The 15,155-nt window shown below is 49.0% G+C and overlaps 1 protein-coding gene across 1 annotated transcript in view; it reads left to right on the top strand.

Moving 5' to 3' along the window:
• fhad1 (forkhead-associated (FHA) phosphopeptide binding domain 1) overlaps positions 1–14,919 on the top strand; it is an 86,413-nt gene extending 71,494 nt beyond the window's left edge. Inside the window, exons 27-32 of the mRNA XM_078425151.1 lie at positions 437–532; positions 3,275–3,495; positions 6,460–6,625; positions 10,839–10,910; positions 13,015–13,155; positions 14,435–14,919. Of these exons, the coding sequence (XP_078281277.1) occupies positions 437–532; positions 3,275–3,495; positions 6,460–6,625; positions 10,839–10,910; positions 13,015–13,155; positions 14,435–14,467 (729 nt within the window). The 3' untranslated portion in view covers positions 14,468–14,919. The remainder of the gene's footprint in view (positions 1–436; positions 533–3,274; positions 3,496–6,459; positions 6,626–10,838; positions 10,911–13,014; positions 13,156–14,434) is intronic.
• The last annotated feature ends 236 nt before the right edge of the window (positions 14,920–15,155 follow it).

The raw sequence follows: 15,155 nt of genomic DNA, 5'->3' as shown, positions 1-15,155 counted from the left end.
TAGACGGAGGTCTCAGAGGACGTGTAAGATCTGGAGTTGCATCGTCCGCAGTTGGGGAATCAAGGACTAGAGGGCATAGGTTTATGGTGAGGGGGGAAAGATTTAGGGGATGCAGTTTAGTTTACAGATACAGGTGCTCCTAGTCCGTGCCGAGCAGCGACCATCCCATACACTAGCATGATCCTACACACACTAGGGACAATTTACAAATTTTACCGAAGGCAATTAACCCATAAACCTGCACGTCCTTGGAGTGTGGGTGGAAACCAGAGCACCCGGAGAAAACCCACGCAGTCACAGGGAGAACGTACAAACTCCATACAGACAGCACCCGTAGTCAGGATCGAACATGGGTCTCTGGCGCTGTGAGGCAGCAGCTCTACCCGCTGCGCCAATGTGCCGGCCTCATGTGTCCTCTTACCTCTCTCCACTGCAGAAACCAAGAGGTGACTGTTTTGCCATTTCTGATGCTCGCATCGAGAGGACGTCGTTGTTTGAAATGTCTGAAGCGCTGGACCTGAGCGAGCGGACGGTAGGCAGATGGTTGTAGGAACAATAACTGCAGGTGCTGGTTACAATCGCAGGTAGACGCACAATGCTGCAGTAATTCAGCGGGTCAGGCAGCATCTCTGGAGAGAAGCAATGGGTGGCTTTTCGGATCGAGACCCTTCTTCAGACTGATGTCAGGGGAGGGGGCGGGACATGCAAGGACCGTTCATAATTTTGCTTCTGAATGACCCAGCTCACACTGTGTGGCCTCGTGTTCTGGAGTCCTGCACCAGAGGAGATAACTTTTCTAAAAATTATTTTGCATGTTTAATGGCTCACAATATCATGTTCTCCACAGATGCTGCCTGACCCGCTGAGTTACTCCAGCACTCTGTGTCTATCCTCACACCTCCACTGTTCGGCTGCTTTCCATGAACCCAGTATTGGATGAATTATTGAGGAGTTGCTTGCAGTGTGTAAGCCTTTAGACAGATGGATGCGTAACCCTGCCTCAGCAGGGAGTTGCTGAGTTCCTATGATGTTGAGAGGGAAGTTAGCAGAGGCAGCAAGGCTCCTGGGCCCGTTCTAAATTTATGTTGCATCAACTTTGATGCACGGAGCTTGATATACCGACCAATCACAAGATTCCTCCATCTCAGTCTTGAGAGGACCTCAGAATACAGATCATAGAACATAGAACAGCACGGCACGGTGGCGCAGCGGGTAGAGCTGCTGCCTCACAGCGCCAGAGACCAGAGTTCGACCTTGACTAAGGATGCTATCTGTACGGAGTTTGTACGTTCTCCCTGTGACTGCGTGGGTTTTCCCCGAGATCTCTGGTTTCCTTCCACGCTCCAAAGATGCCTTTCCTATCAATGTACCGGTCTAAATGTTTCTTAAATGTTGCGATAGTTCCTGCCTCAACTACCTCCTCTGGCAGCTTGTTCCATACACCCAAACCACCCTTTGAGTGACCCCTCAGATTCCTATTAAATCTTTCCCCCCTCACCATAAACCTATGCCCTCCAGTCCTTGATTCCCCTACTCTGGGCAAGAGACTCACTGCGTCTACCCGATCTATTCCTCCCATGATTTTGTGCACCTCTATAAGGTCACGTACCTGCCTTCTCTCCATACCCCCTGATCCCTTTAGCCACAAGGGCCACATCTAACTCCCTCTTAAATATAGCCAATGAACTGGCCTCAACTACCTTCTGTGGCAGAGAATTCCACAGATTCACCACTCTCTGTGTGAAAAAAAACTTTCTCATCTCGGTCCTAAAAGACTTCCCCTTATCCGAATGGCCTACTCCTGCACCTATTTTCTATGTTTCTATGTCACCCCTCATCCTCCTGCGCTCCAAGGAATAGAGTCCCAGCCTGCTCAGCCTCTCCCTGTAGCTCACACCCTCGAGTCCTGGCAACATCCTCGACATTCATATCCGACAGAATCTTAACAAAACTCTGTATGACCCACCCCCGCAAGATCAATGTGCAGGAAGGAACTGCAGACGCTGGTTTACACCGAAGATAGACACAAAATGCTGGAGTAACTCGGCAGGACAGGCAGCATCTCTGGAGAGAAGGAACGGGTGACATTTCAGGTCGAGAGACTGGAGCGACGGCTTGTATACACTGGAATTTAGAAGGATGAGAGTGGATCTTATTGAAACGTATAAGATTATTAAGGGGTTGGACACGTTAGGGGCAGGAAACATGTTCCCAATGTTGGGGGAGTCCAGAACCAGGGGCCACAGTTTAAGAATAAGGGGTAGGCCATTTAGAACTGAGATGAGGAAAAACTTTTTCAGTCAGAGAGTTGCAAATCTGTGGAATTCTCTGCCTCAGAAGGCAGTGGAGGCCAATTCTCTGAATGCATTCAAGAGAGAGCTAGATAGAGTTCTTAAGCATAGCGGAGTCAGGGGGTATGGGGAGAAGGCAGGAACGGGGTACTGATTGAGAATGATCAGCCATGATCACATTGAATGGTGGTGCTGGCTCGAAGGGCCGAATAGCCTCCTCCTGCACCTATTGTCTATTGTCTATTGTCTATTAAGAACCTTCTTCAGACTTAGTCCAGCATTTTGTGTCTATGCCTGTGAGATCAATACCAAACTTCCCCAAATCTTCTTGATTGCTTCTTAAACCTGAGCACTAGCTTTCCCTGCAGTTTAGTTTAGTTTAGACTTAGAGCGCCCTTCGGCCCACCGAGTCCGCACCGACCAACGATCCCCGCACACTAACACTATCCTACCATCAATTTTACATTTGTCCAAGCCAAATGGACATTATTTTGTACAATTACAACACAAGCCAATTAACCTACAAACCTGCACGTCTTTGGAGTGTGGGAAGAAACCGAAGATCTCGGAGAAAACCCACGCAGGTCACGGGGAGAACGTGCAAACTCCGTACAGACAGCACCCGTAGTCGGGATCGAACCCGGATCTCTGCCGCTGTGAGGCAGCAGCTCTATCGCTGCGCCACCGTGCCGCCCTTCTTCAGACTTTGTCCAGCATTTCGTGTCTATCCCTATGAGATCAAAGCCAATCATCTCCATCAGTCTGAAGAAGGGTCTCGACTTGAAACGTCACCCATTCCTTCTCTCCAGAGATGCTGCCTGTCCCGCTGCGTTACTCCAGCATGTTGCGTTTATCTTCGGTGTAAACCAGCGTCTGCAGTTCCTTCCCGCACATTCTTAAACCTCACCAGCAGCACCATGGGGTAGTTGGAGCCTCAGACTCCAGGTGAGTGGTTCCTCAGCCTCTCTCCTTCCTCCCTGCAGTACCTTGACTTGGTGAAGGCTCTCTCGGGCCTCCTCCACATGCGGCCGATGTCGGGCTCACTCTCGCTGAAGCACGTGCCGCGGGACGAGAGGGAGAAGCTGGCGGACGCCCGGCGGAGGGACGCCGAGACGCTGGATGGATGCATCAGCGCGCTGAAGGGACAACTGGCCAGGAAAGACCAGCTACTGGGCAGCTACGAGACAGACCTGGAGCAGTTCAGGTGGGTGGAACAGCCCAGAGGCCTCCACCTCTTCTCACTGCATGACTTTGGCCTTGCTTGGCAACTGGAACTGGGCCCCACATCTGAGGAAGGATGTGCTGGCGTTGGGGACGGTCCAGAGGAGGTTTACCAGAACGGTCCCAGGAATGAGTGGGTTAACCTATGAGGAGCGTTTGTTGGCACTGGGCCTGTACTCGCTGGAGTTTAGAATAATGAGGGGGGACCTCATTGATACGTACCGAATAGTGAAAGGCCTGGATAGAGCGGATGTGGAGAGGATGTTTCCACCAGTGGGAGAGTCTAGAACTAGAGGCCACAGCTTCTTAATAAAAGGACGTTCTTTTAGGAAGGTGATGAGGAGGAATTTCTTTAGTCAGAGGGTGGTGAATCTGTGGAATTCTTTGCCACAGAAGGTTGTGGAGGCCAAGTCAATGAATATTTTTAAGGCAGAGATAGATAGTATCTTGATTAGAACGGGTGTCAGGGGTTATGGGGAGAAGGCAGGAGAATGGGGTTCGGAGGGAGAGATAGATCAGCCATGATTGAATGGCGGAGGAGACTCGATGGGCCAAATGGCCTAATTCTACTTAAGACATGACCTTAGGATAAGGGCTGAGAGGGCCTTAAGTCCCCCAGATATTAAGCACTACCCGCTGCGCCACCCTGATCAGAATTTGTTCTGAAAATCTTTGGATTCTAGGGGTTGAGGGAAGGATTGATGGAATGCTGAATATTAATATGAACACTGATCAAAGAAGGTCCCAGTTGACAGCAGTGTGGGAATTATTTTTGCTGCCATCCATCACAAGCAATAGCTCAGCCTTGATGCTGTGTTTTTGATTTAATATCAAGGGTGAGCGGATCAATTTGCGCTGTGATTTTTTTCTATCATCACTGTGCCTTAGAAATAACATGTCTTCATGTCAGCTACGGTAACCGAGTCACTTCATCTACCTGCCCCAGGACACGACTGGGCAAACTCCAGAGAGTCATTGATTCCCAGGCCACAAGTATATTTCGTTCTTTCTCGCTGGGGTTTAGAAGAATGAAGGGGGGTCTCATTGAAGCATACAGAATAGTGAAAGGCTTGGATAGAGTGGATGTGGAGAGGATGTTTCCACTGGTGGGAGAGCCTCGGATTAGAGGGCACGGCCTCAGAATAAAAGGACGTACCTTTAAATGGAATGTTGGCCTTCATAACAAGAGGAGTTCGGTATAGGAGCAGTTGTACAGGGCCCTAGTGAGACCGCACCTGGAGTACTGTGTGCAGTTTTGGTCTCCAAATTTGAGGAAGGATATTCTTGCTATTGAGGGCGTGCAGCGTAGGTTTACTAGGTTAATTCCCGGAATGGCGGGACTATCATATGTTGAAAGACTGGAGCGACTAGGCTTGTATACACTGGAATTTAGAAGGATGAGAGGAGATCTTATCGAAATGTATTATTGACAGATTCTAGATCAGTACGGGTGTCAGGGGTTGTTGGGAAAAGGCAGGAAAATGGGGGGGGGGTTGAGAGGGAAAGATAGATCGGGCATGATTGAATGGTGGAGTAGACTTGATGGGCCAATTGGCCTAATTCTGCTCCAATTACTTATGATACTGTGCCAACAGAATAGGCCAGCACACAACTGTCTTTAAGTATAAATAAAAGCGTTAGTTCTTCAAGCGTTAGTTCTTTTAGGCAGACACAAAAAAGCTGGTGTAACTCAGCGGGTCAGGCAACACTTCCGCAGGAAAGGGATAGGTGACGTTTCGGGACAACACCCTTCTTCAGACTCGAACTAGCTCTTTTAGCTCAGTTTTTTTTTTTTTTAGTTTAGTTTGGTTTAGAGATACAGCGCAGAAACACGCCCTTCGGCTCACTGAGTCCGCTCTGACCAGCAATCACTGTACACTACCACTGCCCGACACACACTAGGAACAATTATACATTTATACCAAGCCAATTAACCTACAAATATGTACGTCTTTGGAGTGTGGGAGGAAACCAAAAATCTCGGAGAAAACCCACGCAGGTCACGGGGAGAACGTACAAACTCCGTACAGACAGCACCCGTAGTCAGGATCAAACCCAGGTCTCTGGCGCTGTGAGGCAGCAACTCTACCGCTGAGCCACCGTGCCATTTAGTTCAGTTTAGAGACGCAGGGCGAAAACAAGCCCTTCGGCCCACCAGGTCCGCGCCGACCAGCGATCCCCGCACACTAACACTATCCTACACACACTAGGGACTTGTGTAACTTTGCACCTTTTTTTGTCCTCGAGATTCACAATTGGCAATTCTTTATCCTTGTGAGTTCACACCTGTCTTTCCATCTCTGATCTTTGTCCAACGATCTGACTTTAGATAAAACCCCCTCACCTGCCTTCACCTTTCACGGGCTCCACTTTGTCCTCTCTCCCAGCTTTCTTTCCCACTCACCCTACAACAACCAATCTCAGGAAGGGTCCTGACCCAAAACGTCACCTATCCATCCCCCTCCAGAGATACTATGTGGGTTAGTGTTAGCGTACAGGGTGATCGCTGATCAACACGGACTCGGTGGGCTGAAGGAGTTGTTTCTGCGCTGAGTTACTCCGGCATTTTGTGTCTTTCTTTGGTAAACTGGCGTCTGCAGTTCCTTGCCGTTACTTCCTGGTTTGGCCGGCAGGGGCTCGGAGCGACAGCTGCCTTTTGAATGGTTCTGGGGGGGGGTCATGTAGGGACATACGGATTAGCGGGGGGGTCTCGAACCCCCGGTTGGGCTAACGAGTCACGGGATGCGGGAGCGCGAGGTATAGTTGTGTCTGGCGCCCAGCTGGAGAGATGAGATTAGATTGTATTGGCTAGTTAAGTAGTGTGTGTCCAAAGTAAGCAGTTGCAGTTTGTTACGGTTACCTACGAATAAAGACCTTTGAACAATAACGCTCGTTTTGGACTCACTACACCTGTTCCATTTCTCTCCCGTCCCCTCCCCTCGCACAGACGCTCGCAGGTCGCTCTGAGCCAAAGGCAGGCGGACGTGGAGAGCTTGCAGGAGCGCCTGCAGAGCCAGGCTGAAGAGAACGGACTGATCCGAGAGTCGAGGGAACGAATCCAGGGCCATTTAGACCAGGAGAAGAGGCTGAACAAAGCCCTGAAGCAGCGGAAGGTAAGAGGATGCAAAGTGGCTCCATGGAGCAGGCTTGCCATCCATCCGTCTGATCTTGATGCTAATGCTCTGCAGGTTGGGCGGTATGAATGTTGACTCCTTCAACTTCAAGTAACCCTTGCATCCCCTCCCTCTCCCCGTCCCCTCCCCCACCCTAGTCGTCGTACTTGTTCCACCGTCTGTATAACTCGTTATCACCTATCCCACAGCCAACAATGAACCATTGTGGGCTCCACCTTTCCTTGATCATCATTAATTTTTGCATATCTTACATTCATTTGCTCTATATCTCTCTATGTCACCGTCTATATCTCTCGTTTCCCTCTCCCCTGACTCTCAGTCCCGAAATGTCACCCATTCCTTCTCCCCAGAGATGCTGCCTGTCCCGCTGAGTTACTCCAGCTTTTTGTGTCCAACTTTGGTTTAAAACATCATCTGCAGTTCTTTCCTACACACCAAGGCATCAGATTAGTTTAGGTTATTGTCAGGTGGGCCGAGGTACAGGGGAAAGCTTTTGTTACGAGCTAACCAGTCAGCGGAAAGACAACACATGATTACAATCGAGCTGTCCACAGTGTACAGATACATGATAAAGGGAATAACGTTTAGTGCAAAATAAGGTCCAGTAAAGTCCGATTAAAGATAGTCCAAGGGTCTCTAATGAGGAAGATGGTAGGTCAGGACCACTCTCGAGTTGGTGAGAGGATGGTTCAGTTGCTAGGATGGCTATTATATTTCTCTACAAAGAAGCTGGCAGGTGGCCCATTTGGCTACCTCACCTGCACTGCATAGTCACAGTGCCCACTGGTCCAGTGCTACTGTCAATGGTCCAATTAGTAGCTGAGGACCACTCTCTCATTAGTTGGTAGAGTTTCCTGATAACAGCTGGGAAGTTGGACTCTCCCAATCTCACTTCACCTAGGGTGGTGCAGCAGTAGAGTTGCTGCCTCACAGCGCCAGAGACCCGGGTTCCATCCTGACTACGGGCGCTGTCTTAAAAATTAACGCTTTAGTTTCGTTTAGAGATACAGCGCGGTAGCAGGCCCTTCGGCCCACCGAGTCCGCGGCCGACCAGCGATCCCCGCACACTGACACCATCCCACACACACTAGGGACAATTTACATTTACACCAAACCAATTAACCTACAAACCCGCACGCCTTTGGAGTGTGGGAAGAAACCAGAGCTCCCGGAGAAAACTCACGCAGGTCACGGGGAGAACGTACAAACTCCCTACTGACAGTACCCGTAGTCAGGATGGAACCCGGGTCTCTGGCGCTGTGAGGCAGCAGCTCTACCCGCTGCGTCGCCGTGCTGCCCAGATAGTTTCGTTGTCTGAAGCACGAAAGGGTTCACAGCATGCGGCTATGCCTCATTTGAACATAAATTGTCAGCTGTTCCCATTTAGAATGTGTTATTGCGTATTTAATCTATTTTTCTCAGCACCCAGAGAATTGAAAGCCAACCAAGCACTCCGACATCCTGCTCTGATTAATGCGACTGCCCTGATTTCTGACCGGTACATGTGCTGTCGTGCGTCCAGTCCACGTCACATCCAATTCTGCTCTGAACTACTTGAGCAAGAGCTCCCATCTGCTGAGTTAAACTAGCAACATGCCGGGCAAAATGTGTAGGAAGCAACTGCAGATGCTGGTCTATACCAAAGACAGTCACAAAATGCTGGAGTAACTCAGCGGGACAGGCACCATCTCTGGAGAAAAAGAATAGGTGTCTTTCGAGTCAGGACCCTTCTTCAGACTGGAAGACAACTGAAAATAGCATCTTGCCCTTGAGTCAATATTGATGAAAACGTCACCCATTCCTTCTCTCCCGAGATGCTGCCTGACCTGCTGAGTTACTCCAGCATTTTGTGAATAAATACCTTCGATTTGTACTAGCATCTGCAGTTATTTTCTTATACTTGAAAGTATTCATCAGTCTGAAACTCTGACTGCTTCTCCCCCCACAAGTACTGCCTGACTTTGTGAGTGTTTCCAGCATTCTCTGATCATATTTCACATTTCCCGCACCCATAGAAACATAGAAAATAGGTGCAGGAGGAAGCCATTCGGCCCTTCGAGCCAGCACCGCCATTCATTGTGATCATGGCTGATCGTCCACAATCAGTACCCCGTGCCTGCCTTCTCCCCATATCCCTTGATTCCACTAGCCCCCAGAGCTCTATCTAACTCTCTCTTAAATCCATCCAGTGGTTTGGCCTCCACTGCCCTCTGTGGCAGACAATTCCACAAATTCACAACTCTCTGGGTGAAAAAGTTCCTTCTCACTTCAGTTTTAAATGGCCTCCCCTTTTTCCTTAAACTGTGTGGCCCCTGGTTCTGGACTCGCCCAACATTGGGAACATTTTTCCTGCATCTAGCTTGTCCAGTCCTTTGATAATTTAATATGTCTCTATAAGATCCCCTCTCATCCTTCTAAACTCCAGTGAATTCTCCACAGAATATTTTTAAATTTATCAAAGTTGTCGGTGTCGTTGGCTTGGTACAAGCTGCACAGTGAGGGGACTTTGGAAAGGTGCTGTATTGGCACGGATATATTATCTTTATATGATACAACCAGTTATTGTCACTGCAGTAAATGCCCTTGGGAATTCACTTATCTCTCAGATGTTCCGAGATCACAAAGGAATTTCAAAACACTCTGTATGTGTGGAATCTAATCCATGGCAAAACAAAACATAGAGTCATAATTATATCCTGCACACCAGGGACAATTTACAGAAGCAACTTAACCTACAAACTTGCACGTCTTTGGAGTGTGGGAGGAAACTGGAGCACCCGGAGAAAACCCACGCAGGTCACGGGGAGAGCGTACAAACTCCGCACAGACAGCACCCGTAGTCAGGATCGAACCCGGGTCTCTGGCGCTGTGAGGCAGCAACTCTACCGCTGCGCCACCGTGCCGCCCTAAAGTCAATTTATTATGGGTGCAGGGAATTATAGGGTACATTTTTAAAGCTTTCCATTATTAAATTATTAAATTTACCATGAAGCTGACCACTGTGGTGGTAAATGGCTTTAAAGTTATTTTTAATTAACCACACTCGTGGTTACTAGAATAGACACTCTAATTTATGGCCTTTGCTTCAGTATCAACCTATTTTCAGTCGAATTAATTAAACTTCAAATTGCAGTGCTTAAATAAATCAAGAATTCTTTTAATATATAGGAAAAAAACTGCAGATGCTGGTTAAAATCGAAGGTAGACAGCTTCTGCCCCCTCCCCTGACATCAGTCTGAAGAAGGTTCTCGACCCGAAACATCACCCATTCCTTCTCTCCCGAGATGCTGCCTGACCCGCTGAGTTACTCCAGCATTTTGTGTCAACCAAGATTTTTTTTTGACCCAGTTAAAGTAAAAATCACATCTTTCGATGCTGTTTGATTGCACTGTTCATAACAGATTTTATATTTTGTTATTAAAAAAAGTGGTTCATCAGAAATAGGAATAATAGAAAACGTAACTGTGAAAACTGCCACAGTTGTGGACTGCAGTCGGTGCCTGAAGCACTTACTTTAAGCTTACTCATGCACATAGATGTGGCCCTTGTGGCTAAAGGGATCAGGGGGTATGGAGAGAAGGCAGGTACAGGTTACTGAGCTGGATGATCAGCCAACATCATATTGAATGGCGGTGCAGGCTCAAAGGGCCGAATGGCCTACTCCTGCACCTATTTTCCATGTTTTCTATGTTTCTATGTCCTACTTACTTTATTTATCTGATCGGCCTGACCAGTGTGGCACGGTGGTGCAGCGGTAGAGTTGCTGCCTCACAGCGCCAGAGACCCGGGTTCAATCCCAACTACGGGTACTGTCTGTACGGAGTTTGTACGTTCTCCCCGTGACTTGCATGGGTTTCCTCCGAGATCTTCGGTTTCCTCCCACACTCCAAAGACGTGCAGGTTTGTATGTCAGTTGGCTTGGTAACATTGTAAACTGTCCCTAGTGTGTGTGAGGGATAGTGTTAGTGTGCGGGGATCGTTGGTCGGCGCGGACTCGGTGGGCCGAAGGGCCTGTTTCCGTGCTGTATCTCTAAACTAAACTAAAAAGACCCAAAGCATTGTCTGTCTATTCTCCTTCCACGGATGCTGCCTGACCCACTGAGTTCTTCCAGCGCTTGTGTTTTTGCTCCAGATTCCAGCCTCTGCACTCTCGTGTGTCTCCTCTCGACCTTATTCCTTCTGTTTGCTGCAGGCAATCCATGTGGAGAGAAAAGCGACCCGTTCTCCATCGCACAGCTGTGTGAACGAGGACATTCATGGCAAGGTAGGAGATCGGGCTCCATCTACACTTGTTGCTTGCTTGGTGGGGGGGGGGGGGGGTCATTTTTACCAATGCTTCAGTGGTTAGAAACATAGAAACAAAGAAAATAGGTGCAGGAGTAGGCCATTCGGCCCTTCGAGCCTGCACTGCCAGATCATGGCTGATCATCCAGCTCAGTAATCTGTACCTGCCTTCCCTCCATACCCCCTGATCCCTTTAGCCACAAGGGCCACATCTAACTCCCTCTTAAATATAGCCAATGAACTGGCCTCAACTACCTTCTGTGGCAGAGAATTCCACAGATTCACCACTCTCTGTGTGAAGAAATGTTTTCTCATCTCGGTCCTAAAAGACTTCCCCCTTATCCTTAAGCTGTGACCCCTGGTTCTGGACTTCCCCAACATCGGGAACAATCTTCCCGCATCTAGCCTCTCCAACCCCTTAAGAATGTTATATGTTTCTATAAGATCCCCCCTCAGTCTTCTAAATTCCAGCGAGTATAAGCCTAGTCTATCCAGTCTTTCTTCATATGAAAGTCCTGCCATCCCAGGGATCAATCTGGTGAACCTTCTCTGTACTCCCTCTAAGGCTAGAATGTCTTTCCTCAGATTAGGAGACCAAAACTGTACGCAATACTCCAGGTGCGGTCTCACCAAGGCCCTGTACAACTGCAGCAGAACCTCCCTGCTCCTATACTCAAATCCTCTTGCTATGAATGCCAACATACCATTTTTTTCATTCATTATCAAGTGTACTGAGGTACATGGAAACAGGGCTGGCATTGTGGCTCAGCGGTGGAGTTGCGGCCTTACAGCGCCCGGGTTCAATCCTGACTACGGCTGCTGTACGCAGGGCCTGTTTCCACACCGCATCTCGAAAGTCTCAAATACACTAAAGTAGACATCTCTTTTAAGAAGTGTAGGAAGCAAAAGCAGTTGCTGGTTTACATCGAAGATGGACACAGAATGCTGGAGTAACTCAGCAGGTCAGGCAGCCATCTCTGGAGAAGAGGAATAGGTGTTGTTTCGGGTCGAGACCCTTCTTCAGACTGAGAGTCAGGGGAGAGGGAAACGAGAGATATAGACGGTGATGTGGAGAGCTTGCGCTGTAAGGCAACAACTCTACCGCTGTGCCACCGTGCTGCCCCTGAGCGGAGATCTAAGATCCCAGTTGTACCTTCCTCTGCAACTCTAGGCCAACACGTCTTCATGGCCAATTGAGACACTAACATTTTCTAAAGTTTTGAACTGGTAGGGTACAAGATGGCACCCAAAACATGCCGACTCCTGTGGACTAACTCAGTGCGGTCTACTAGCTTACACTTACACTTAGTATGATGCTACCTAATATGTGGCAGGATAGTCACTGGACTCTAAGCAAAACAACATGAATTTCACTGTACTTAGGTACACGTAGGGTTGCCAACTGTCCCGTATTAGCCGGGACATCCCGTAGTTTGGGCTAAATTGGTTTGTCCCGTTCGGGACCGCTATTGTCCTGTATTAGGCCCGGGGGGCGCTGTCAGCCGGGACACTGTAGGCCCGGACACTGTAGGCCCGGACACTGTAGGCCCGGACACTGTAGGCCCGGACACTGTAGGCCCGGACACTGTAGGCCCGGACACCGTGGGCCCGGATAGGGTAGGCTAACGGATTGTGTTCGGGGAGCAGGGCTGAGTGTGTTCGCCTAACGGAGGTTGCGTAATGGCTGTCATTGGTGGGGCGGGAGCACGTGGCCGCTGGCTGGGTGAGGTCACGTGAGGCGCGGGGCGGTGACATCACCTTTTGTTCATTATTTGGGAGTGAGGAAGTTGCCAACCATAGGTACACGTGATAATAAAGTGTCATTGAACCATTAAACAACTAGTCATGAGGTCATATGGAATAGGAGCAGAATTAGGCCATTCGGCCCATCAGGTCTCCTCCACCATTCAATCACGGCTGATCTATCTCTCCCTCCCAACCCCATTCTCCTGCCTTCTCCCCATAACCTCTGACACCCGTACAAACTGATGCCAGATTGCCAATAAATCCAGTGCCTTCTCAGTTCCCGGTTGAACACGTCCCTTGCGTTTGCCCATTTCCCTCCCTTCTCGTTTGTGCTTCAGGCCGAGGCTCGGAGGAGAATGACGGAGGAGAGGCTGAGGAGGAAGGATTACGAGATCGATGTTCTGAAGAGGGAGCTGAGGAAGCAAGGCCAGGACCTGTGTGACACCACCACACAACTCGTCAACCTCCAGAACTCTCAGGTACACAGCCACCGCGCACTGGTCTACCCTGAACCATAGACCCATGCAGCGTGCAAAACGGGCCCCTCAGCCCAACTTGCCCACGCCGACCAACATGCCCATCTACACTAGCCCCACCTGCCTGCACTTGGCCCATATCCCTCGAAAACCAGTCCTATCCATGTACCTGTCTAAACATTGCGATAGTAACTGCCTCAACTACCTCCTCTTGCGGCTCGTTCCATTCACAAGTTCACAAGTCACAGGAGTAGAACTAGGCCATTCAGCCCATCGAGTCTACTCCGCCATTCAATCACGGCTGATCTCTGCCTCCCAATCCCATTTTCCAGCCTTCTCCCCATAGCCCTTGACTCCCGTTCTAATCAAGAATATGTCTGTCTCTGCCTTAAAAATATCCACTGACTTGGCCTCCACAGCCCTCTGTGGCAATGAGTTCCACAGATTAACCACCCTCTGACTAAAGAAGTTCCTCCTCAGCTCCGTTCTAAACATTTCTAAAAGGTACACCCACCACCCTTTGTGTGAAAAATTTGCCCCTCAGGTTCCAATTAAATCTTTCTCCCTTCACCTTAAACATGTGTCCTCTGGTCCTCAATTTACTGAGTCTGCGCGTGGCAAGAAACACCGTGCATCTACCCGATCTGTTCCTCTCATGAGTTTATACACCTCTTTCAGATCACCCCTCATCCTCCTGCATTCCAAGGAAGAGTCCCAGCCCGCTCAACCTCTCCCTGTAGCTCAGGCCCTCAAGTACTGATTGAGAATGATCATCCATGATCACATTGAATGGCGGTGCTGTCTCGAAGGGCCGAATGGCCTCCTCCTGCACCTATTGTCTATTGTCTATTGTCTATTGTCCTGGCAACATCCTGGTAAATCTCTGCAGCCTTTCCAGCCTGACAACATTTTTCCTATAACATGGTGCCCAGAACTGAAGACAATACTCTAAATGCGGCCTCACCAACGTCTTATACAACTGCAACACAAGGTCATAAGTGATAGGAGTAGAATTAGACCATTTGGCCCATCAAGTCATCTACGCCATTCAATCGTGGCTGATCTATCTCTCCCTCCTAACCCCATTCTCCTGCCTTCTCCCCATATCCCCTGACACCCGCACTGATCAAGAATGCATCTATCTCTGCTTTAAACATGACCTCCAACTTCTACATTCATGTCTTGCAACTCTAACCATTAACTATCGCTCTTCCTGTTCGTGCAATCCTGCTCTCCCAATATTTTCCAACATTAAGTTTAATCCGATGATTTTCTTTCTCAGGGGACGAAACCGAGGTCATTCCCAGAGGAGTGAGAGACGTATCGATCCGCGATGTGCTGACCCTCCCACACTCTCGGCAACTTCATGCTGGCAATTTAATTTTAGAGAGAACAAAATCTTTAGTATTTCTCCAACTTGTCAAGCGTTAACGCTGCACATTATGAATTCCTAACAGATAAAATCCTGTATTTATGCAAGCCTTTCAAGGTCTCAGCTAATGAAGTCTTTGTTGAAATATAATCTTTTTTGTAGCTTAAACACCTTTATGTAATCTGCACCTAATTGAAAGTTGCCCAGTCCTCGTTGTTGGTTAATTGAATCTTGTTGAAGATTGACTGAATTCTTAGCAGTATACTGTGTTCCACTAATCGATGAGGTAGCAGAGATCTGAGTCGGGCTTTACTGACTGCCTTTGGAGAGTTGGACCCGTGGGTCTTTCCCTTTGCAGTCAGGACCCACTGAACAGTAGCAGCGCAAGTGCGGCACAGTGGGTAGAGCCGCTGCCTCACAGCACCAGAGATCCGGGTTCGAACCCGACGTCAGGTGTTGTCTGTGTGTGGAGTTTGCACGTTCTCCCCGTCACCGCGTGGGTTTCCTCCGGGTGCTCCGGTTTCCTCCCACATCCCAAAGACGTGCAGGTTTGTAGGTTAATTGGCCCTCTGTAAGAGTGCTCTGAGTGTGTAGGGAGTGGATGCGAAAATGGTCTGTTTCCACGCTGTGT

This window comes from Rhinoraja longicauda, chromosome 30, assembly GCF_053455715.1.
Source record: "Rhinoraja longicauda isolate Sanriku21f chromosome 30, sRhiLon1.1, whole genome shotgun sequence".
Classification (NCBI taxonomy): domain Eukaryota; kingdom Metazoa; phylum Chordata; class Chondrichthyes; order Rajiformes; family Arhynchobatidae; genus Rhinoraja; species Rhinoraja longicauda.
This window is presented reverse-complemented; position numbering and strand designations above follow the sequence as displayed.